At 47.2% G+C, this 24,981-nt stretch overlaps 1 protein-coding gene across 5 annotated transcripts; it reads left to right on the top strand.

Annotated features, from left to right (window-relative positions):
• The first annotated feature begins 306 nt into the window (after positions 1 to 306).
• Positions 307 to 19,741, top strand: LOC119441603 (uncharacterized). Of its 5 annotated transcripts, none has more exons than XM_049661448.1 (5): positions 307 to 418; positions 4,323 to 5,285; positions 7,284 to 8,214; positions 9,034 to 9,392; positions 19,113 to 19,741. In XM_049661448.1, exons 2-5 carry the CDS (start codon positions 4,387 to 4,389, stop codon positions 19,120 to 19,122), a joined length of 2,199 nt encoding a protein of 732 aa, XP_049517405.1. In that variant the 5' UTR covers positions 307 to 418; positions 4,323 to 4,386; the 3' UTR covers positions 19,123 to 19,741. The 5 variants fall into 5 exon arrangements, with proteins under 5 accessions (XP_049517405.1, XP_049517407.1, XP_049517404.1 ...); XM_049661450.1 differs by having other exon boundaries at positions 316 to 453; positions 19,116 to 19,741; XM_049661447.1 differs by having other exon boundaries at positions 316 to 453.
• Positions 19,742 to 24,981: the final 5,240 nt, after the last annotated feature.

Genomic DNA, 24,981 nt, shown 5'->3' with positions numbered 1-24,981 from the left:
TGCCTCAAATATATATGTTTGGCAAAATTGTGTAAACATAAATTTGCAGTTGAAATAAAGCACTATTTTAAGAGCGTACTATGCGCAATCGGCCTCGGCGCCCGCAGCGAAAGTACGTGGAATATGCCGCGGAGCGCGTCTCCGCCCCAATCCAGTTCGCTCGCAGCGCCCTCGCACTATTTTTCCACACGCGGCGCTTCAGCGCAGAGCGCCGTTCGGCCCACTCGACCATTGTCTAGTACACTCTAGCACGGTGCTCCGTTCTTTATTCGGCCTTTTTCTATGGTGCTCCGCGGTAATCGTGATCGCATGGATGGTGGCGGCTAATATTCGCATGTTATGCGAGTGATGCGGCGTGTTTCAACAACGTTTCTTTCAACATCGAGGACAGCAACCTGCGGAGCAGCCGTATCAACCGGTCAGGGCCGTTAAATCGCAGCATATCGTGGTTTGGTTCGTGAATTCTACGAGGTGTTCGTGTTTTATGCGGCGTTATCGACCACGCATTTGGTGTCGAGTGGCGTCGTCCACGCACTTTGTCTGGCATGTGTGCCGTTTTGCGGATGTGTGTAGTTCATGAGGAGTGTCGTCTGTGCATCGGACGCTGCTGGCCTGCTGCCACACCGGCTCGATTTGCGTTCTAGCGAATGCGCGAAAACGTCCGCACTGTCTGTTGCGAATGCTTTCGGACACTGCTTGTGTTCTGTATGTGTGTGTGTGTGTGTGTGTGTGTGTGTGCGTGCGCGTGCGTGCGTGCGTGCGTGCGTGCGTGGGTGTGCGCGCGTGCGCGCGCGCGTCTGATATGCGTTGTTATTGTGTCAGCGATTTGCAAAAGTGTTTTTCCGTTTGTTTCCGGCGTGCGTGAACGCCAGGATATGCTGCATGTTGGTCATTTAACGACCCTGCTTGAATGTAGAGACAATATTTTGGTCGTTTCGAGGTCAGCTTCCAACGCATCGCAAAGCGTTGCCTTGCTCTGAACCATTACTGGACGAACTACTTCGCTATTTCTTCGTTAATTTCAAATTCAGTTTTGTGTAGTATATGCACAGATAATGGCAACGCCTCCTCTAGAAAGATGCCTGCGGCGTCGCTCGCTCACCCATTGTAGCCGTCGCGCCTTGAGTTGCGGTCGGTTGTCGAGAGATGGCGCCAGCATCTACCCTATCTTAAAACCCCTTGATGTTAGAAAGTAGCGACACGCTTTGATCTACGCCGCAACACTCTCGCCGGCGCGGTCAACCTCCTCTTTTTCTCCCCCTCTTTCGCGGAGGCAGCGCATCCGCCACGCTGAATGGCTGCGGCGCGCGATACTACCCCGTCAGGTGACCCTGACATCAGTCCATGAGCAGTCCAAGTGGTGGTCGCCCTGCCGCTTCGAACGTGTGTTTCCCAAGTTTTTCCATCCTTTCGTAGGAATGTGAGATTCGTTCTCCGTGAAAATGCCTTGCTGCTGTGCGTTTCAATGCAGCAGCAGGCCAGAGAAAGGGCAAGCCTTATTTTATATCCCCCGAGGTGAACGGAATGCCGTGCGTCGGAAGCAGTGGCTCCATAACATTGGGAGAAGGGATTTCGCCCCTTCTAAGCACGCCGTTCTTTGCGAGGTGAATGTTGCAGCTTTCCTCATATTTGTGGATTAAGTTGCATGGAGCTTTTAATGCTCTTCGCATAGCCATACTCTTCGTTCAGTTTAATACAGAGCACCGATAACTGTGCATATACTTTCTTTTTTAAGTGAGTCGGCTGAAATTTTCGTTGACTCTTCGAGCCGTGACAAAGCTTTTTGTGTTTTCGCGCTTGCGTTAGTTTTCAAATGTATGTAATTTGTGAGCTAATGCCTGTAACTCATATTTTGTAGTTGTGTGCGTGTGTGTGTGCGTGTTTGTGTATGTGCGTGCGTGTGTGCATGTATGTGTGTGCATGTATGTGTGTGCGCGCGCGTGTGTGTGTGCGTGTGATCCTTGCGCCTGATACTTGTGAAGCCAAGGAATTATTTTACTCTTATTGCGTGCTTACTGTATCTTTGCAAAGTTTCAATACTGCGAGCATTATTTTCTTTATGTACTTTATGTTGCGAAGGCATGAACCGCAATATATAGGTAGATAAGTAGTATTATGTATTATTCGCGCATGCTCATTAAGTACAAGCCACGCGCTTCTGATAATCTCCCTCAATTCTGATAAACTTGACATCTTGAAGTCTGTAAGTTAATTACCAAGTGCCAGTCTTAGCAGTTTCCGTGTAAGCAATCAGCCTTTTTTTTTTTTTTGAGAGAGACTTAGGTTACTCCCAGAGGTGATGGAATGTAATTTCTCGTCGTTTCATAGTGACGGAATACAGGCGCGTGTGTAAAGTTCTGTGTTGGCTGTTTCACAAACACAGCACGTATTTCGCACAGTGGCATTGATACAAAGGCTTTTGGCCCACTCATTTTGGCGAATTCACTTTAAGTAAACTATCACATTTCTTCTTGGTCACCTTCTCTGAGCCTTTTAAGAGCGAAGATTGTGAACCAAATTCTAGTTTATACTCTACGCTGCTTATATTGTATGCACCCAATACACCTCCGCGATACGGACAACCCAAGTGGCGACGTAGAGGTAAACAGCTCAGCCACTGCTTGGTACTCATTTTTTCGGAGCGCTTCTGCTTGTATTTATCGAAGCGTCCTAAAAAAATGGCACGACGTTCTATCGGAAGCGTACTTTCGTCATGACAGTTTCACAAGGGATAAATTCCCATACAACGCTTCAAAGGGCCGAATAAACAAGCGCGCGCATTGATTCTAATGCGGCTGCAGCGAGCCACTGGAGGGTTCAGCGCCGCGCCGGCCCGGTGAGGGGGAGAAATCCGAGGAGAATTGAGGAGGAAAGCGCGCGCGCGGGGGAGAGTGTCGCTACTTTCTAACATCAAGGGGCTTTACCCTATCTCCGCAGGGGGTTGGGGTGGTGCGGTGTCACGGCGGTAGCGGCGTCGGTGGCCATGCGGTGGTGTGCGCATGCGCGCATGTGTGTTGCAAGCGATTACCGCTACGGTCGCTAGCTTCTACCTCAAGTGGAAAGGAGGAAAAGGGGAAAGGTAAGGGCAGAAGGTTTTTGGCGAACGCGGCAGGCATCTTTCTAGAGGAGGCGTTGATAACGGTTACCAAGTTGCCACGCTAATTTCGTTTTTGCCGCTGTTGAGCATATATAAGGTTTTTTTACTACGTCAAGCTCTGTCAGCATGCAGTGCACAAGTTGTGAAAGACTTAGTGCAAATAATTTTTCAAGCAGCAATTGTGCTGATTGTATGACAGTTTTAGTGATTGATGGTTATGTAATTTCGTTATTTTTTTTTCTGTCATAGTGCGATAGATTTTGACTGCTATTTTGGCTATTTATTCTCCAATTTATTTACACTGTTTGTGGTTCTTTTTTATTTTTTACATGTGGGCATGCATGGCCAGTTCATGCCTGCCTGCTACAGTTTGACATAAACAGGCCCTAACATCCTCTTAAAATATGGGCAATAAAAATTGTCTAGCAGATTTGATAAAGTCTTGTGGGGGCTGTGACATAAATTACTAACGCGAACAAGACTAACTCCGTTGTTCGCACTAGTAACTATGTCACAGCAACTTCATCAATACCAACTAACCCAACTTTCTTCGTTAATTACTCGTCTTGTGGGGGGCACGCTTAGCTGTTTGGAAAACTTGCAGCTTGAAATTTGTGCGTTGCTACCTCTGACTGACATCTCTGACGCAAGCAATATGATTAGGATGTAACAAAGCACGTGCATCTTCTGTTACTGATCAAACTGCAGGCAATAAAATCATTTGCCAACTCATGTTTGTTGGGTGTGTTTTCAGTGAGCTATAATCACGTTGCCAGCTTCTTTTATTCTGCATAAAAACAAACCTATAGCATTTTTTTTTCCGAAACTGTGAAGGTACCCCACCCTATATTGTATTAAAAGCTTCGGGTGATCTACTCTGAACAAGGGACATGCTCTCGGACAACAGCTTTCGGCAATATCACTGTCAGTGTGCGCTTATTGGCTGGTTGAGCAATGCGTCAGCACTTCGGTGCTCGGGCAACACGCGTATTGATTTAGTTTTCCTGGAAAGCGGGAGGGGAAATCTCGGAACGATAGAAATCTCAGCGAGTTCGTAAGAATTCGTGTTATTCAGAAAAACAGGCTTCCGTAACACAACTCAGGAAGACAGGTGTTTGTGTACTCGTTTTTCTTGTGCACTTGCTTTGAACGCCCGTTATTTCTTATGCTTATTGAAAACACGCCTTTCTTCACTGTTGCACTTGACTTTATTTTTCTGATGCAGATTTGCTGCGAGGCGGTAAAAGCATTGCTTTGGAATACCGGCACTGGGATCGCCCCGTTGAATAATGTTGCAACCATCTTGGCTTTCACGTGAAGTTCCTGCACGAGGTGGACGAGACAGCGCCGACATAGCGGATCACGAGGGTCACTTGCATTTCCCATGCAGCAAGGATGGCGGTGACAGGTGCCGGTTGCTGGAGCACCGTCGAGTCATCAACACGGCTCTCATAGATGTGGGCCTCGAGCTGCGTGAAGATAAAAACGACAAAAGCGGCGTCTGTATTGGACTCGTTGAGGCTATCACTTGTGGATGTAGGTTCTTCGGCTTACAAGAGAACTTGGGCAAAAAGAAGGCACTGGATCTCGTCGAATATATCCTCGCTAACCACCACTGCCTCACAGCAATAGAACTGAGCGGTAGTTTGAGCGGCCGCCCTTCGCTGCTTGCAGTGCTGAAAAACCATCGGTCGCTCAAAAACTTGACTGTTTGGGGGAAAATTAAAACATCTGACGAAATGTTTGTAATGACGGTGATCAAGGGTTTCTCACAGATTGACAAGCTGGCCTTCAAGATTTATGATTTTGAGAAAGACTGGTATATGAGCACACGTATGTGCAGTACTGCCTTCGATCTGCGCATGCATCAGCTCTCGAGCCTCGATGTGGGAGATCTGATTATAATGCCAGCAGAGGCGGATGAACTCTTCCAATCCCTGATGCAAAACAAAAGCATCACTGATCTGACAGTCGGATTGCTCACGCTGTGCTACTGCGACGACGACTGCTGCTCACCTCTATTCGTTCGGTATCTCGAGAAGCATGACTCCACCCTGAAGAAATTAACTCTCAAGTCACACATCTTCCAAGAAAGTGGATTGCTCCTGACGGTGCTGATCGACACTGTATGCAGGATGACTTCTTTGGAGGAGCTGAATGCAGACTTCGTCATGGGCAACGATTCATTGTAAGTATATCTATATCTGTAAGCTTTTAATATAGGTGCACTGCCCCCACTTAATGTTACTTGCAACATTTACTTCATTATTTAAGTTTGCCGGCGTCGAAATGGGTTGTAATCATTCCGCAACTTCCTAAAGAAGTATACCGACATCACACTGATGAAATGGCTTTTTATGAGTTCATCCAAGGCTCAGACCCTGTGAACCCTACGTAGGGAACATACTCGTGAGTGTCACAGCTTTCGGTTTCCAAGTAGTGGGTTTATTTACTTATTTATTTATTCATTCATTTCATACCCACAGCGCCTCATCGGCATGACAATGAGGGGTACGCTATAAGACAAAAATAAAAAAACTCAGAAAACAATTCACAGAGAACACCCGACATCATACGTGTGTGTGTGTGTAAAAGACAAGATTGGCATAGCAGTGCAAGAACAAATCCACTCAATAAGCCAACGACCCGAAAGGTTACAAACATGGTTACATCTGATAAAATGAATAGCGGTTCACGTCAGAACAATATTAATACAGCAAAATACACAAACACAACGAGAAAGTTAACGCCATTACTAACAAGGACGGTATCTACGAAATAAATACGTATAGGTTAGTTCGTTGAAAAATTAATTGCATTGAAAAACTTTATTGAACTAACTAAAGACGTATTAAAAACAAGAATTGGACTAGCTGCAGTAATATAGCGTGGCTACTCAAGCATTTTTTTTTCTCCTTTTTTGCTTCTAGCATCCAGACGTTTCTTCCGCCTGTAATGATGAGTAGAATTTATTCGGGCAGGAGATGAGAACTGTATAGGCATGTAGTGAATTCCACTAATGTATCGTCTTAGGAAAAAAACATATTACTGTTAGCAGCAGTGTTAATTTTGTACTCTTCATGTTTTCGCTATGATCCACCTGTACAGATATCAATAAGGGGGCGAAATGTACATTCTCCGACGAATTAAAGTTTGTGAATTATATATTGTGTGAAGCTGTTTGAGTGGAAATATTCTGAACACTGCGCACTGGATTGATTTCCATTGCGCGATTTGCCCAATACATGACGAGCCGCCATAAATTGCACTTTCTCTAGTTAATCCCTATCGATTGAGTCAGAAGGATCCCATACTGCGCATGCGTATTTGAACACTGACCGAGCGTTAGATTCGTATAATAGTTCTCGTGTGTATTGTGGAAAATGACCGAGTATTTCTCCGCAGAAAACCAAGAAACCTGCCAGCCTTAAGATTCTGTAATCCTCGTGTCTGTGCCAAGATACGGGAGTAAAATAGATGCCCAAATACTTATAATCCGAGGCAGCCTTGATAAACATACTGTTCATAGTGTATTCGAAGCTTCCAGGTGTTTCTTTTCTTTTTTTGCTTGAGAGCGCTACACATTGACATGACCAGCGCAAGAACAGACACGGAACACAAATAAATTGTATTCCGTTTTAGTTTTTGTGCTGGTCATATCAATATAGAATACCAACTAGCCCGGTCTCACAATCGTACACCGACTGTGTTACCTATGTTCAAGTGCATGCCCCATCTTTCACAGCACACTTACATTGTCCCTAAATCGGTTTGAAGCTGATAGCAGTCAACGGTCTGACCTCATGTCAGTGTATAGAATACAATCATCTGCGGACATTTTCATGCGGTATACCGCGTTTTTGTTAATGTCACTGATAAAGATTGAGAGCAGTAATGGGCCCTACACAAGATAAGTCACAACTAATAATATACGGCCCAGGTGCAAGAAATGCATGCAGTGCTCTTGTCGATTTTTTGCGGGGCCGCTTCATCATACCTGAATTTTTCGCTTTACAGTGGGAGCAAATTTTGCTTTGTTTTATGGGGTCAAAACAATGCTGACAACAGGTCAGGTGCCTTACCACCAACTCTTGCATCAAATTAAAGTGTGATTATGTGTTTTATAAGGTACTAAGCATCAATCATGAGTCTTGAGTTCATTTGTCCATTTGATATTATTTTACAGCATGGAAGTGACCGGCCTCTTTTCCAAAGTGGCCACTCAGAGTGCTACCGTGCGCCGCCTGACTCTTCCTTCAATGTTGTGTGAGTGTTACGACTTGTCCTGCAACGACTGTGCCCATCCACCTGACGCCGATGCTGCCGAATGCATGGAGCACTGGCTCACCGCTCTGAGGATGCCAGACTTAGCACTCAACGCTCTCAGCATTGATTTACGAGGTTTTGGCGAAGCAGAATGCCGTGCCTTCGTCGGCGCAATCGCAGACAATAACTCTCTTAAATCGGTGACTATCCACTCTCTGACTGCAGTCGACAGTACCGTGAGCGTGTGCAGAGCTATCCGAGAGCACGGCCTGACTCACCGAGTGACTATCGGAGAGTACCGCATGGCCCTTAAGAACATAAATGTGCTTTCGCGATGTCCGGAAATCAACACCGTAACCCTCAGGATGAGCGACATTCAGGACAACGAAGCCGTTGGGCTTGAGTCAATAAGCACAGCATTGCAAGTGCTCAGGGGTTGCGACCATGTGAACACACTACGAGTGATTTGCGACATCTTCTACCACGTCGCCTTCTCAGCCTTAACAGCATGTATACGAGGCCTGTCCGCACTCACAGACATTGACATAGACCTGCGCTATCACTGGGCCCTTCCGATGGAACAGGGTCGTCGCAACGTAGAGGCTGAACTGTTGTCGGCACTGACATCCAAGAGCAAGCTCATAAGAGTGAAGGTGAAGGGAACTGTACTGTGCAACGACGACTTGAAACTGCTCGAAGATGTTGTGCACAAGAGCCCGAACCTCATCGAAGTCCACCTAACGCCAGAATGCGTCACCAGTGTGATGCACAAAGTCAATTGTCTCAGGCACGCGGATGAGCGGTGTAACAAAGCACATACGTCCACAAACATCTTACTTGTGAGCATTCAGGTAAGATGCCGTATTGCATAGATTTCCAGCTCGCTCAGTGGATCTCACCAACTTTATTCGCCGGGGCTGTTGTAGTAAAGGTCACAGATGTAAAAAAAAAGCTTTCTGAACGTAAGATATATTGGAGTGTAAAATGAACTCGCTGCAGTACCAGTTTGAAAAGAAAGCATATATTGACATCAGACACTACATTACCCCATTAAAAGTGTTTTGACCAAAATACAACTCGTAGTTCGGAAAATATTTGCCCTAGTCGGGGGGAACATAACCCTCCGTCACTACCGGAATTCAGAGGCACAGGGTCTTTAACCCTGGCGTATTAGTAGACTGCTATCTGTTCAGCGTGCGTTATTTGCTCGGCTCCTTCTTTATGGTGTGTTCAATGTGACGGTAACTCTAAAGCTAACTTAATACGCATACGAAATTCCCGTTGGGCAGACCAAAGAACAAGCAAACGTGCGCGCATCTGATTGCTCTGGAGAAACTGTTCCCGCTTCTTGTCAAATTTTCTACAAGCTCGTCCCTCCTCGCCCAGTGCACGCTATAGTGAGCACTAATTTTTGGGCAGATGTCATTGCTGAAACTCTTGCAAGTAGCGTTTCGTGCGTCTCGGCCGCACTTTTGATTGAGCTCTCTTTAGGTGGAATTTGGGGCGTCAGCACCCAGCTAGTGTCCGTGGCACTTTTTTTTATCTATCTAGAGTAGTTATTTCACTGAAACTATCGTGTCTACTTTAAATACTTCGAAATTTTAACATGCTCAACATTGAACATTGTTTGTTATAGTTCATTCGACAATGGTTTATCCCTGTACACACAGGAAACTGCGCGAAGGAATGCCTCCCTAGTTCGGGCAGCTGCAAGGTACGTGCTGGACGGTCAAGATGAAGCAGATGACGCGCGAGCCTTCGAATTCTTTCACAATCATCCGCATGTGCTCAAACTGGTGCGAGAAGGGGCTCACGTCACGAAGGCTGAAGCAGAAAAAATGGTCAAGGGCGCCCTCTGGCGCATGCGTCACTGCAGCCTCGACCACTTCATGAGACTGGCCGGCGTCGTCAAGGGGACGGTGGAATGTGTCGGCGCCAGCAAACAGCTAACCGACCTAAACCGGGACTGCTGGCTGCGTGTTCGCAGTTTCCTGAAAATAGATGACGTCGCAAGTGCGAGCACATCTGGGTGAGTAACAACGCTGCATTACATTTTCTTATCTCTTGATATTGTATCACGATGAAGCTCCTTCACGATATCAGGGAGCCAAGTAGAGAGAAGTGCCCCATATACAAAACTGCCTATGTAACGATTTCTTAAATTATTATGCGCCCAATTACTTAATGTCAAACGGGTACAAATACGTTCCAGCATAAACATATATATGAATCACGACGTAATGGTGGCCATACCACAGTAATCATCAGGAGTTGGCGTGTCGCGAAAAGAACACGTGTGCTGTCGTCACATTTCTGCCCTTGAGTAACCAATGAGCAGCTTGATTTGCCAAAATCTGTTTAAGGGCACTGATATTGTGCTTCTAGCCCGCAGCTTCTTGAATGGTAGCGAAAACCGTGTCGTCTGCTACGGCATCCGCCATGTCAGTTCCCATGCCTCAGCAGACGCGCGGGCAGAAAAAAAGCGTGTCAATGAAACCATAAGCATTTTCTTTATCAGAATACAATGCGCATAATTCAGCATTAGGAACCCCCGCTTCTTTTTCAAGTTTTTACGTAGCAATATTTGAATGCAGAGTAACGTTGTTCGCTGCTCATGCTCCCCACAATTTATATAACGAATAGTGGGTCCAAACTTGGTGTTTTTGACACTAAACGTACAATTAACTCCTGTGAGATGAGGGAGGCAATAATCGTAAGTTTATTTCTTGGAATCTTGACAATCTTCCTTCAAAGAATACTTCACTTATATGAGATGCTGTTTATGTCGCATTTGCCATCACTCCACTAATTGCAAGACATTTGGTAGTAGTTATTTTGTGTAATTAAATATTTGGGTTTTACGTGTCAATACCATGATATTGTCACGTAGTAGTGACGCTGAAGAAAACAGTCGTAAAACTGTGTACGACGAAACTGGTTGTTTATTGGGCGAACCTGTGCCCACAAAAGCAAGGTACACTCAAAGCACAACGATAGCGGCGAACACAGTCGGCGATCGTCGAAAATCTGATCAGCGGCGAAGCGCGTCGGCTTTTATACCTGAGTCATCGAAGGTTCCAGATTAATCCCTGATGCCCGCGTGTCTTCCAGAAAGTTCTAGACAATTCGCGTTGGTCATACAATCAGATAACATAAGCGTCGGTGAAAACAGGCAACGGAAAGAAGCATCGATAACATTCTAGAAACTTCCGATACAGGCGCGTCCTGCGCCGAGCAATAACGTTTAACATTTGTTAGCCGGTGGAAAGCGGCCACCGGTGAAAGATAAACATGTATACGTGTCAATACCCTCCCCTTAAAAAGCATCGTCCCGATGCTACAAACACGAAAGCGAAAACAAAACCATGCGTAATAAACAACAAACAAACAAACAAACAAAAAAACAACAATAACAAAGTAACGAAGTACCTAAGGTCGTCAGCGGGCGTAGAAAGGTTTAAGACGCACCACATGGATGACTTCAGGTCGTGCCCGGCGCCACTGTGATTGCGAAATGCCGTCTGGCACGACCTCATAGTCCAGTGCGCCAATACGTCGGATTATCTTATATGGTCCGAAATAGCGACGCAACAGTTTCTCGCTAAGTCCTCGTCGGCGAATCGGAGTCCAGACCCAAACACGGTCGCCGGGCTGGTACTCGACGTAGCGTCGTCGAAGATTGTAGTGTCGGCTGTCGGTCCTCTGCTGGTTCTTGATGCGCAGGCGGGCGAGCTGTCGACCTTCTTCGGCACGCTGCAAATAAGTGGCAACGTCGACATTTTCTTCGTCAGCGACGTCTGGTAGCATGGCGTCAAGCGTCGTTGCCGCGTTCCTTCCGTAGACCAGGTTGAACGGCGCCATGTGCGTCGTTTCATGCACGGCCGTGTTGTATGCGAAGGTCACGTACGGAAGGATGGCATCCCACGTCTTGTGTTCGACGTCGACGTACATTGCCAGCATGTCGGCGATGGTCTTATTTAGGCGCTCGGTGAGGCCATTCATCTGCGGGTGGTAGGCGGTGGTGCGGCGATGGCTTGTCTGGCTGTACCGCAGGATGGCTTGAGTTAGTTCTGCCGTAAAGGCCGTGCCTCTGTCGGTGATGAGGACTTCTGGGGCACCGTGACGCAGGAGGATGTTCTCAACGAAGAATCGGGCTACCTCGGCGGCACTGCCTTTGGGCAAGGCTTTTGTTTCGGCGTAGCGGGTAAGGTAGTCCGTAGCGACGACGATCCATTTATTCCCGGACGTCGACGTCGGAAAAGGCCCCAGTAAGTCCATCCCGATCTGCTGGAACGGTCGGCGAGGTGGCTCGATTGGCTGTAGAAGTCCATCTGGCCTTGTCGGCGGTGTTTTGCGTCGCTAACAGTCTCGGCATGTCCTTACGTAATGGGCGACGTCGGCAGAGAGGCGAGGCCAGTAGTAGTATTTTTCTTGTATCCTCGCGAGAGTGCGTGAAAAACCGAGATGTCCAGCCATTGGGTCGTCATGGAGAGCTTGCAGAACCTCTGGACGCAATGCTGAGGGTACCACGAGGAGGTAGTTGGCTCGGAGAGGCGAGAAGTTCTTCTTTAGGAGAATGTCGTTTTGCAAGAAAAACGACGCCAATCCTCGCCTGAACACCTTCGGCACAATGACGGTCTTCCCTTCCAGGTAGTCTACAAGGCTCCTTAGTTCCGGGTCGGCTCGTTGTTGTTCGGCGAATTCGTCGGCACTGATGGGTCCCAAGAAAGTGTCGTCATCCTGGTTGTCTTGTGGCGGCGGTTCGACGGGGGCGCGAGACAAACAATCGGCGTCAGAGTGCTTTCGCCCGGACTTGTAAACGACGGTGATGTCGAATGCTTGAAGTCTCAGGCTCCAGCGTGCGAGGCGACCTGAAGGATCCTTCAAGTTAGCTAGCCAACACAAGGCGTGGTGGTCGCTCACAACTTTAAAGGGCCTGCCATAGAGGTAGGGGCGAAACTTTGATGTAGCCCAGATGATGGCGAGGCACTCCTTTTCTGTTGTGGAATAATTTGCTTCCGCCTTCGATAGCGACCGGCTAGCGTAACTTACAACCCTTTCTAGTCCGTCAGTCCTCTGCACAAGCACGGCGCCGAGTCCTACGCTGCTTGCGTCGGTGTGGACTTCCGTATCGGCGTTTTCGTCGAAATGCGCAAGTATTGGCAGCGATTGCAGGCGTCGCTTCAGTTCTTCGAATGCTTCGACTTGCGGCGTCTCCCACTTGAACTCGATGTCGGCCTTCGTGAGATACGTCAGTGGCTCAGCGATCCGTGAGAAATTCTTGACGAAGCGCCTGTAATAGGCGCACAGTCCTAGAAATCTACGCACTGCCTTCTTGTCAGCGGGCGGAGGAAAGTTGGAGATGGCCGCAGTTTTCTGAGGGTCGGGGCGCACTCCAGACTTGTTGATGATGTGGCCCAAAAACAAGAACTCCTCATATGCGAAGCGGCACTTTTCGGGCTTTAACGTGAGTCCGGAGGTTTTGATTGCTTGAAGAACTGTTTCAAGGCGCCGCAGGTGTTCTTCGAAGCTTGAGGCAAACACAACGACGTCGTCCAAATAGACGAGGCAAGTCTGCCACTTCAAGCCTGCCAGTACTGTATCCATGACGCGTTGGAAAGTCGCAGGTGCCGAGCAAAGACCAAACGGCATGACCTTGAACTCGAACAGTCCGTCTGGTGTTATAAAGGCAGTCTTCTCCCGGTCCCTCTCGTCAACTTCGATTTGCCAATAGCCGGTTTTGAGGTCCATCGACGAAAAATACTTTGCGTTGTAGAGTCGGTCCAAGGCGTCGTCAATCCGTGGGAGGGGGTATACGTCCTTCTTCGTGATCTTGTTGAGCCGACAATAATCGACGCAGAAACGTAGGGTTCCATCCTTCTTCTTCACTAACACCACGGGGGACGCCCATGGACTCTTGGACGGCTGGATGATGTCGTCGCGTAGCATTTCGTCGACTTGTTGCCTTATGGCCTCGCGTTCGCGCGCCGAAACTCGGTACGGGCTCTGACGGAGTGGGCGGACATATTCGTCGGTTATAATGCGGTGCTTGGCGACAGGGGTTTGTCGAACTTTTGACGACGACGAGAAGCAGTCCTTGTATTGCAGGAGCAGAGCTTTTAGCTGTTCTTCCTTATGATTGGGAAGGTTCTGATTGACGTCGAAAGTTGGTTCAGGTACTACAGTCGTCGTTGAAGGTGCACTGGAATCCGTGAAGGCGAAAGCACTGCTGGCTTGTACTATTTCGTCGATGTAGGCGACCGTGGTGCCTTTGTTAATGTGCTTATATTCGTGGCTGAAGTTCGTGAGCATCACTCTTGCTTTCCCTTCGCGTAGTTCACCTATGCCTCTAGCGACGCAAATTTCACGGTCGAGCAGTAAGTGATGATCGCCCTCGATGACGCCCTCCATGTCTGCAGACACTTCGGTACCCACGGAAATCATTACGCTTGAGCGAGGCGGAACGGTGACTTGTTCTTCAAGCACATTCAAGGCATGGTAACTGATGCTTGTATCCGGCGGTATCGCTTTGTGTGTTGAAAGCGTTATCGACTTGGACCTTAAGTCGATGACTGCACCATGTTGGTTTAGAAAGTCCATGCCTAGGATGACGTCCCTGGAGCAGTGCGGCAGGATTACGAAGCTCGCCGGGTAAGTGCGGTTGTTTACCGTGACTCGCGCTGTGCAAATTCCAGCCGGCGTTATTAGGTGACCTGCCGCTGTACGTATATCGGGTCCTTGCCAGGCAGGCCGTCTTCACCTTCTTTAACTTGGCGGCGAACGTGCCACTGAAAACTGAATAGTCGGCGCCAGTGTCGACGAGAGCGGTGACGTTATGACCATCGATGAGCACGTCTAGATCGGTAGACCGGCGTCTGGCGTTGCGGTTAATTCGTGGCGTCGGATCACGGCTGCGTCGGCTTGCTCTGCTGCTGCTACGTCGCGTCGGAAGGTCTTCGTTCGGCGGCGATGTGTTGTCAAGGCTGTTGCTAGGCGGCGTGCTGATATCTCGTCGTGATGATTCGCGAATCGTCGTCGTCGGCGGCGGCGGAGGATCTTCGGCATTGCGTCGTACAGCAACCGCACCTCCATCGGTTGCTGCTTTTAGTTTCCCGGGTATGGGCTGGGAGATCGGCCCCGGGTTGGGCCAGCATACAGGCGGCGATGCGGCGAGATGTAGCGGCCTGGTGACGGCGAGCGTGAGGGTCGTCGTGGTTGCCACTGGGCTCCAGCAAGGTAGTCGGCGATGTCATGTGGTCGCTCGCCAAGCTGTGGACATGGCGCGTTGACGGCGAACCCTCGTAGGCCCATCTCGCGGTATGGGCATCGGCGGTAGACATGGCCGGCTTCCCCGCAGTGATAGCAGAGCGGGCGGTGGTCGGGGGCGCGCCAAATGTCCGTCTTCCGCTGGTAGCTGCGCTGGGCGACGGGCGAGCGTGCTGGCGGCGGCAGCGGTGGACGACGGAACTGTGGCGTTACGGGGCCCTGGCGCGAGCGCGGAGGGGGGCCTTCACGACGGGCGACGGCGGCGTAGGTCATCGCTTGCGGCTGTGGTTGAGGCGATGCCGGAACTTCTGGCACTTCCAGTGATCGCTGAACCTCTTCTTTAACTATGTCAGCGATTGAAGCCACCTGAGGCTGCGATCTTGGGAATAATTTCTGTAGTTCTTCCCGTACAACCGCTCTGATCGCCTCGTGCAGGTCATTGGCGCCTAGAGCTTGAGCTTCGGCGTAGTTTGTCAGCACACGGCGGTTGTATTGCCTGGCTCGCATTTCAAGCGTCTTCTCGATCGTTGTCGCCTCCGAAACAAATTCTGCCACAGTCTTGGGCGGGTTGCGCATCAATCCGGTGAATAGATGCTCCTTGACGCCCCGCATCAAGAACCTAACTTTCTTTTCTTCAGACATGTCGGGGTCGGCGTGGCGGAAGAGGCGAGTCATCTCCTCCGTGAAGATCGCGATGCTCTCGTTCGGCAATTGAACTCTGGTTTCCAGGAGAACTTCAGCCCTTTCTTTTCGTACGACACTCGTGAAGGTCCTCACGAAGTTCTCGCGAAATAGGTCCCAAGTCACTAGGGTGGTCTCTCTGTTCTCAAACCATGTCCGAGCAGCGTCATCCAACGAAAAATAGACATGGCGCAGCTTGTCATCGTCGCTCCATTTGTTGAATGTCGTGGTCCTCTCGTACGTCTCCAGCCATGTTTCAGGGTCTTCAGCTGATGATCCACGGAAGGTCGGTGGCTCCCGAGGTTGCTGCAGCAGGATGGGGGACGCTGGGGCTGCCATTGTGGTCGTTGACTTGGCCTTGATCGCTGTGGTTTTCTCGGGAAGAAGTCCGTATTCTGGCAAAAGTCCTTGCTGCCTACGGCTAGCTCGCTGGTCCTTGGCGACGTTGGTCTCGTCCTCCGGTTTCGGGCTTGGGTCGCGGCTTTGCGGGGGCGTCCGCTGCATGGAACCAAAAGCACCTCCACCAGATGTCACGTAGTAGTGACGCTGAAGAAAACAGTCGTAAAACTGTGTACGACGAAACTGGTTGTTTATTGGGCGAACCTGTGCCCACAAAAGCAAGGTACACTCAAAGCACAACGATAGCGGCGAACACAGTCGGCGATCGTCGAAAATCTGATCAGCGGCGAAGCGCGTCGGCTTTTATACCTGAGTCATCGAAGGTTCCAGATTAATCCCTGATGCCCGCGTGTCTTCCAGAAAGTTCTAGACAATTCGCGTCGGTCATACAATCAGATAACATAAGCGTCGGTGAAAACAGGCAACGGAAAGAAGCATCGATAACATTCTAGAAACTTCCGATACAGGCGCGTCCTGCGCCGAGCGATAACGTTTAACATTTGTTAGCCGGTGGAAAGCGGCCACCGGTGAAAGATAAACATGTAGACGTGTCAATATGATTGTTGGTTACACCTTGCTAAGCGACACACGGTTCACCACTTGGGGTTCTTCACAGTGCATTTAAATTTGAGCAGACGAGCGTGTTTGCATTTTCACCCATTCACAAACATGGCTGCCCTGTAGGAATCAGTCCCGTGATTTCAGCAGTGAAACGCTGTAGCCACTTAACTACTGTGGCTGGAAAAGCAGTAATGTTTCTCTTTGTTTCACATGTTTGAGGAACTTCTGGAACATATGACACGAGCAGAATAAGTGATTTAACGGCGCACCCGTCATTGTGCGCACATTATTTAGAAGGCAGGTATAGTCCATTAAACAGAACAGTATACAACATTACTGAAGGTGTAGTTATGTACAACAGCAAAAAAGTGAATTGAAGAGTACTATGCCGCTGAAGTGGCTAGGAGGTTATGCTGCTGAGCTCGAGTTCACGTGTTCGATCCCCGCATAGGCGGGGGCATTGCTACATGGCGCATTCGGTGCACGTTAAAGAACCAGGGCTCATCAACATTATGCTACAGCCCCCACTCCCCAAAGCTGCGTTCCCCATGATGAAGTGTTTTTGGCGCTTAGAATCCTAGAATTAACTTTTTTGAAGATCTGGCGAATTTTTGCCACAGGTGTCTAATCAGCCTGACTCAGGTGTTGCTATATATAAGAAGCTCATAAACAGCCTATTCTATCAGGGTGCGTACAGGTCCTTGAAATCCTTGAAAACCCTTGAAATTGAAAAGTGCATTTTCAAGGCCCTTGAAAGTCCTGGAATTTTTTTCCTTCCTTGAAAATCCTTGAATTTCGTGAGCAATGCACTCTCGATATCGACATTGTGACCTCCTTTCTGTGGTAGATCGGCGTCGAACTCACCACACATGGTTCCGTTTTGCAGAACTGCGCGGAAAAAATAAAAAGCTTCACCGTGTCAAACCCGCAAATGGAGCGAGAGACCTGTGCCGCGCTTCGGTGCTGGCTCGGTTGGCAGTTTACGCTGCTTTCCTCACCCTATCGTTCGTTTCACTCCTCGCCTGTCGGTCTGCCTTGTGCCACTTTCACTCTTGTGCGCGAGGTGAAGCTAGTGAAGCTAAAGAGAGCTATAGTAGAGCAACTTTACCACTGATGCTCAGTGCCTTTGGGTAGAGGTTTGTTATAATATTATTTATGATAATATAAGTGCAATACCATTACTGTATTTTCCGCTCTATAAGTCGCATCTTTGTATGTAAGACTCACCGCCCTCAAAACGGCAGTTCTTCCGAAAAAAACAACACGTGTATAAGTCGCACAGGTGTATAAGATGCACCTGTTCTTTCAGTAAGCGATTTAAAAGAGTTAGTGACCTTTAGCTCCGTGAACGCGGGTCATGCGGAAGCGTATGGGTGCCATATAGTTCCACTCAGGTGCATTTCTGCCGTCTTGGTTGCCGCGATGTTCGTATAAAGTCCAAGGGTGATAACATCGTCCCCGCGCGCCGTATGCTATATTATGTGCGAATGAAGGCGTGTGACGGTGAGCCGAATCGCACACAAGGGAGGAAAGCGGGAAGGCAGCCCGGGAGGAGGGGGGGGGGGAGGGCTGCCTGTACTCTAGAGCAACTGCGTAGATTCACACAGCGGCGCGCGCCATATCTTGACAGCAATCTGCAGATGCGATGACTTCGCGGTCGGCGTACCGCCACCTGTGTTGCTGCACCATCCTTCTCGCACGATGCTCGTGCCCGAACTTGATCACGAGAACCCGGCACCTCGATAGCGCGCACAGAACCCGTAGCAATTAAGTCAACCGGCACGCTTCGCGTGGCCATAACATCGGATCCGATTTTGACGGCAGTTCTTCCGAAAAAAAAAAACATACATAGGTCGCACCGTTCTAAGATGCACCGAGGAAAAATTTTTTTAAAATGCGTCTTATACACCGGAAAATGTGGTATGCTGAATGTTTTGGAAATGTTTGATGAACCAACCCAGCTAATGCTGCAGAAGCCTGAGCAGCTGTTGTGAGTGTTCGTTGTGTTAACTTTTAATATTGCGGACTTGAGAAATGATCATGACAAGGCATGTTTTACAATATTGCAGTATACATCTATTTGTTATAATATAATGGATGTGTAGGAAGACAACACCGAATGATTTGGAAATGTGCGGTAAACTTACCTAGTTAATACTGGAGAAGTCAGACTAGCTGTTGGGAGCATTCATTGTGTTTTGTGAACTTCTTTTTTGGTATTGTGAACTTGCAAAGTGATCAAGGCCAGATATTATTAACATCATTGTAATATATAGTTATTTATTTTTATTTTAGTGCAATAACCCTATGCTGAATGTTTTCAATATTTTTGGTGAACTTTACCCAGCTTATACCGGAGAAATCTCAGCCGCTGTTGTAAGCGTTCATTTTGTGTTCTGATATAGAGAAGTTATCAAGGCTACACATTTTTATTATAATTGTGATATACATTTATTTATTGGTAAGTGCAATAAAACTGGTCATTTTTCGAAATGTTAGAGTAAAGAAATCGTACTTTGGATGCTGCTTTGAGTCCTTGAAAAACCTGTGACGGGTCCTGGAAAATCCTGGAATATCCTTGAATTCTTGCCTTAGAAACCTGTACGAACCCTGTTTTATATTCCTGGTAAGTTCTACACCTGAACGCACGGTCTCGCTGAAATCAGCGGTCATAACCTGCGTCTGTAGCTTAATCGAAAACAGCCTGTGTTTTCCTCTTAATGTGGAAGGATACAGTATTAGGCATTCTTCAACATTTACCACTTACATTTACTCCTAATTTGCATTCTCTATAGTTTCTCTAAGATGTACTGTATGTTTTTTTTCTTTCGGTGCCACTCAGCAGTCATTGATGGTGGAGCCATGAAGCCAAAGAAAGGCCCAGTACAGGCGTGGTCCTTCTACTGCTATGGAACGGCTAGAACAAGGCGAGTTCTCAGTGCGAGGACTTGGTGTGTCACGTCGCCATAACAGCAGGACATGTTCGGGACACTTCTGGTGCAGCTCTGTCTAGAACCGCTGACGTTAAAGTGTTCCGACGACCCCGAAGAAGCTTCACGTACCTGATTCTGTACATTTGTGAATGTAGCAGCAAGTTTGTACTAAGTTATGTGTGCTTTCCAGGATCTGTAATACTTTTGTAATAACGATTATGTTTAGATCACCGGCGTTCAGCACTATTTGGTGCCTAGTGATCGCAATGTGTTGAGAACTGATATCTCTAAATCTGCACGGCTTTCTGTGCTAGATTTAAATCCAGATGTCTGAGAAGAAAAACATTTTTTGACACAGCCATCATGTCTCTTTCTAAATGTATAGAACACATAAAAATAGCAAGTGTACGTTATGTACGTAACCGTAATGACACTTGTTTCCACAATTGATTCTTTGAAAATTGTGTAATGAAACGGAGAATTTGCTAGCGAGCAAGAGGGAAATGCGCGTGTGCTTCGGCCTGAATAAATGATGGTTTTCAACTGAACATTGCCCTCATTTCTAACGTGCCCTTGGTGAAAATGTCGGTAATGCGAATCCCAATGTGGGAAGCCCCATTCCAACGCGACGTTGCTGAGGTCGGGCAAGTCTCCACGGAAACGTGTCACAACCGCGTTACACATGCACGTGGCTGTGGCAATGAGCACCCGGTCATGTAGTCCGCCATCTGCACCTCAAATCCCTACTCGTTGAAACATTCCTGCAGACAAACAAATAGTTTTGTATTATAATTGCACGTGAACAGCAAAAATGCCCTATATGAGCTCAGAAACAGCGGCGGTCTAAAAGACTGTGCTCGAAAAACTTCGTTGCTGAAAACATTCACAGGAACGCGTCCTCCCTTCTTACTAAAGAGAAAATCACCTGCACCCTGAAAAGTTTGACGACAAACTAAATCCGTGGAAGAGTTCTCTTAACTGATTTTATCAAGCTTATTTAGCTGACTCTCTTAAGTCAGTGACTATACACTCTCTGACTGCAGTCGACAGTAGCATGAGCGTGTGCAGAGCTTTATTTATTTATTTATTTATTTATTTATTTATTTATTAGTTACCTGCATCGTCCCGTAGGGCATTACAGCAGGGAGGTTACAGACTTAACTAAATACATGAACAAATAATTACAATGCGTGGAAGAAAGCATCATTTTCTGTGATGTATACAATGCGCGATGGCAAACTGTTCCAATCTCGAACAGTTCTAACAAAAAAAGAATAACGGAAAACGTCACCCCTACAAGAAAATTCCCTGACCTTCAAACAGTGGTCCAGTCGCTTAGATATGTAGTGTGGTGCCTGGATATATTGTTCGCGGTTTATGCCTGTTTTAGAATAATAAATATAGTGGAAAAATTTTAATCTGATATGCCTTCGACGATCCTTCAGCTCTTGCCATTTAAGCTTATGTTTGCTTTCTGTCATGCTAAGCTCCCGACTATAGTTACCAAGAACAAATCTAACTGCCCTATTCTGGATTTTTTCTAATTTATTTATAAGCTCAGATGTGTGTGGGTCCCAACAAACACATCCATATTCAAGTATTGAACGTACATGACTGAAATACAGCTGCGTTTTTAAGTTACTCGGTAAATGACTAAAATTGCGCCGCAAGAATCCCAAAGCTGATGCTGCCTTATTTACAATATAGTTAACGTGCTTGTTCCATCGTAAATCAGCAGTAACGAAGACGCCTAGATATTTAAATTCCTTGCTTATGTTTAGAGTAAAATCATTAATTCTATACCTATACGGATGATTAGCTCGTTTTCTTGTGAAGGTGATGTGAACAGTCTTATTTATATTTAATGACATATCCCAACGCACACACCAGTCTGCTATAGTATTTAAGTCAACTTGTAGGATTTGTGAATCGGAAATGGAATCTACGACTCTGTAAACAACACAATCATCGGCAAACATCCTGAATGAAGACTGTATACCAATTGAAATATCATTAATGTACAACAAAAACAATAGTGGCCCCAACACTGAGCCTTGGGGAACTCCCGACGTAACTGATGCATATTGTGAAGATATACCATTCAGAACAACAGCCTGTTTCCGCAATGACAAATATTCAGCAATCCACGCTATTATTTGACCATCCAAGTTATAAGCTTTTAATTTTGAGATTAGGAGACTGTGTGCGACTACATCAAATGCTTTACGGAAAATTAAGAAAACGCAGTCCACAACTTGTTGCTTATCAATTGCCGAGGCTAAATCGTGTATAAACTCTACCAACTGTGTATTGCAAGATAAACCACGCCTGAAACCATGTTGGCGGGGGCTTAGGAGATTATGTTTAGTTAAATGGGCCATAATGCAACTGTATGTTACGCGCTCCATAATTTTGCAGGTAATACTAGTTAAGGAATCGGAGTTCTAAAATCAGAAATAAGTACGAGGCATTGTAGAGGAGTTCATTCAATAAGTTAAATGGCCTCGCGGGACACGAGAGCACGCACTGTGCGCTATTGGCAATCAAAGAATGCAGACTCCGAAGTAGCAGCGACCAACCTCCAGAAATTAAATGGCTCATCGACTTAAGCACGAAACTTCTGAAAACGCGCCAGTCAACCAACTTTTTCTTAATATTGGAAAGACTGGCAAATATCCTAATTTTCCTTACGACAAGCAAGTAAATATAACAGCATATGAGATTGAATTAAAGTAAAGTTATAGCAAGATATTGATATTCATAGCAAATAACCCGCTTTCTTTAATTGCTCGGATATTCATGGAAGTTTTCGCTACTTCAGAGGCTGGTATACCAGATCCACACTTCTGGAAGTTTAGTTTTTGGATAACGGATGGGAACGTGGTCAATTACATGTCGTGGTTTCGCTATAGTAAACAGTATTGGTAAAACGTGTGGGCGCCTTTAAGCGTTTGCAATAGTGACATGGGTTTAAAAACTTGCGAAATTGAGCTTTTAGTCAAAGTTCAATGCGGACTGTAGCCTTCTTTAACAAAACTATGTGCCATAACCACCGTGCCCACCCAATATTCCGTAACATTTATAATTACAGGATCGTTCGATTAATTCACGAATGTTACGAAGTATGTTCTGTTTGGAAAAATGTTTCGAATAAGTCAAAAGATGAGACTTGCCAAGACTGCAACAGCCAAGATGCCATATTTCAGACTGGTACTTGCTTCACACTAGTACTTTGAGTACATGATACCTTAAACAGGTGAGGTCGGCTACCAGCAAAGTCGACATAAATTGAATTGTGTTTCTTACGTGCCAAAACCACGATTTGATTACGAGGCACGCTGTAGTGGGGGACTACGGATTAATTTTGACCACCAGGAGGTCTCTAACGGGCCCCCAATGCAGGGGCGTTTTTGCATTTTACCCCCATCGAGGTGCCGTGGCCGCGATCAGGATTTGATCTCGCGAAGTCGTGCTTGGCAGCAAAACACCATAGCCTACGCGACGGCTTTGCTATAAATGTAACTGGTCTAAAGGAACTATGTTGCTTGCCAGTCTCTGCTACACCAGAATTGTTGATGCTTGCTTGTTGTACCTAAAGTAAGCCTACGTTAATAGAATGCTTATGTATGCCACGAAAGGTGGGTGTGCTCTAGGCATGTTAAAGGGCAACTCCGGCGATTTTTTTATGTCGACGGATGTCGATGAAATTCGCTGGGTCTGTTCCTCTGAATACTTCCGCCATGTCCTAAAAAAAGCAGGCTTGTGAGTTGCCCAGATTTTTTACAAATGAATTTAATTTATTGCCTCGAGCACCATACATTACCTCCTCCTCAGTTATAGGCCACATTGTGTATGACGTCAGGAATAGTCCACGCAGAGCATGCCGGGATCATGCAGACGACAGCGATGAGAGCGTGCAGGAGTCGACGATCGTGAGCTAGTGCTTGGCGTGAGATGTTGCTGTCGCGAGAAGTTACATTACCTGTGGATGGGCAAGTGATGCGGGGTGGCAAGCGGTGTTGCGTTGCTGGCTGCACGAACTTCAGCCCTCGCCATCCGCAAACACAGTTTGAGCCGATGCCGATCGCGTTCAGCCGAGGTTAAGCCTATCACAGTGGCCGAGTTCGTGCGTCTGCTGCTGGCGGACCAGACCCACTGATATGAAGCTAATTAAGCTATTAGGATGAGGAAAGCTGCTTCTGTACAGTTTTGACCATACGGATTTGAAATAAACCATTCCTCATTTCGTACAGTGCACACGCAAAAAGCTAGAAGCGACAACACGACTCGCAATCAACATCCGTATACGTTGCCGTTCTCGAATGCGGCCAGTCGCATGCACTCGCCGGCGCTTCCCTAAATGAAATGTGACTACGCAAATCCATGGGTGTATTATTGCCTATTGTTATGCTGACTAATTATTTAGCTTACGAGGTGCACTGTTTGCCTCGTATCCCAAATGGGCAGCAAGCGGAGGCCCCTTCGATACAGCATGCGTAAACGACCGTCTCGTTCAGCTGCCAACGATGTCATACTTCACGACATCGGCGTTTCTGCGATGAAACTATACATTCTCTAAATGAACGATCATACGTGCAATGTCCTAATCTATGTCTACTTTACGGAACACTAATTGTGTGCATGAAGAGAATACGAAGAATGATAAGCAGGCTGCACAACGCTTGCCTACTACGGTCTCCCGCTCGCTGTTTCCAAAGGTGTGTGGTCGCACGTATCAGCGCGACCCAGAGTGATGTAACGGTGCTTACATGCACAAAATGTACGTGTTTTGATATGTTCTTACATTAATTGATGTCACCGATGAGCGGCTATCTCAAGCGAACGACGTACGAGTTATCGCTGTACCTGCGGATGTAAACAAATGCACCGGTCGGTGCTTTGGACTGTCAGTGGCGTTCTTGTGGGATAAAAATGCGGAAAGTCGTGCTCCACATTTTACAGTGAGCATGCGAAGCCGTTCCCTGAGAGGGGTAAAACACCTAAAATAGCAAGCAGCGCGTATATCAGTGGTTAGGGCAACCTTTGGTCTTCATGTCGCAGCGGGATATGTTGCGCATGGGTGCTGGCTCTAGTGGTGGAGGACGGCGATTCGTGGCTATTGAATTCGTCTGAATCATAACTGGTCACTATTTGACAGATCCGAATAGGTGGTGCAGCTTGCAATGTAACCCGAAGGTCCCCGAAAGTCCGGCGTGGTCACGAATAAGCTGAGCGTCTGCTCTTCGCCGGTTTCGTTCGACCCACGGGCCAGACCGGCATGCGTTGCGCGCCTTCCCCGCCGGGGATACATTCGTGACGTCACACGCAGAGGTTCGCTCGGCTGCTTGCTCAGGTTTCGGTTTCGTTTTTGCTCTTTTCTGCTTATTTAAAATTATTTTCGAATTTGCGGAACAATTCTCATATCAGGTGCATCACAGGAGGGTCTCGGGAAGCTAAATATTTTATTACCTCGACATGGTCAAAAAATCGCCGGAGTTGCCCTTTAAGTTTTGTTCTGGAGCACATCACCCCTTCCCCCTTTTCTCTCCGTCCTTGGTGTCATTGAGAATTTTAGTGTTTACAGGTTGGCAGGTGTGCTATAGATTCATGAAGACTCAATCATAATCCACGACATGCTGGGTTGCGGGGAACTACAGGCGCAACCCTTATTTAGTTTATGCGTTCGGTAAAAGTGCTTTTTTGTTTCATTCTTTCGGCCACTTGCGAAGCGTATGCACTCACGCTGCCGAACATTTTGTTTTTTGTGCACTTTAACTT

The sequence above is a fragment of the Dermacentor silvarum genome, chromosome 2, assembly GCF_013339745.2.
Source record: "Dermacentor silvarum isolate Dsil-2018 chromosome 2, BIME_Dsil_1.4, whole genome shotgun sequence".
NCBI classification, from domain to species: domain Eukaryota; kingdom Metazoa; phylum Arthropoda; class Arachnida; order Ixodida; family Ixodidae; genus Dermacentor; species Dermacentor silvarum.
The sequence above is the reverse complement of the archived record's forward strand: the minus strand, read 5'-3'. Positions and strand labels throughout refer to the sequence as shown.

Excerpts from the sequence above, each read along its gene's own strand:
- LOC119441603 (XM_049661448.1), top strand. The coding sequence starts at position 4,387 with ATGTTGCAACCATCTTGGCTTTCACGTGAAGTTCCTGCACGAGGTGGA. Across the intron at positions 5,286-7,283 it reads GTCATGGGCAACGATTCATT|CATGGAAGTGACCGGCCTCT; the intron begins GTAAGTATATCT and ends ATTATTTTACAG. Across the intron at positions 8,215-9,033 it reads TCTTACTTGTGAGCATTCAG|GAAACTGCGCGAAGGAATGC; the intron begins GTAAGATGCCGT and ends CTGTACACACAG.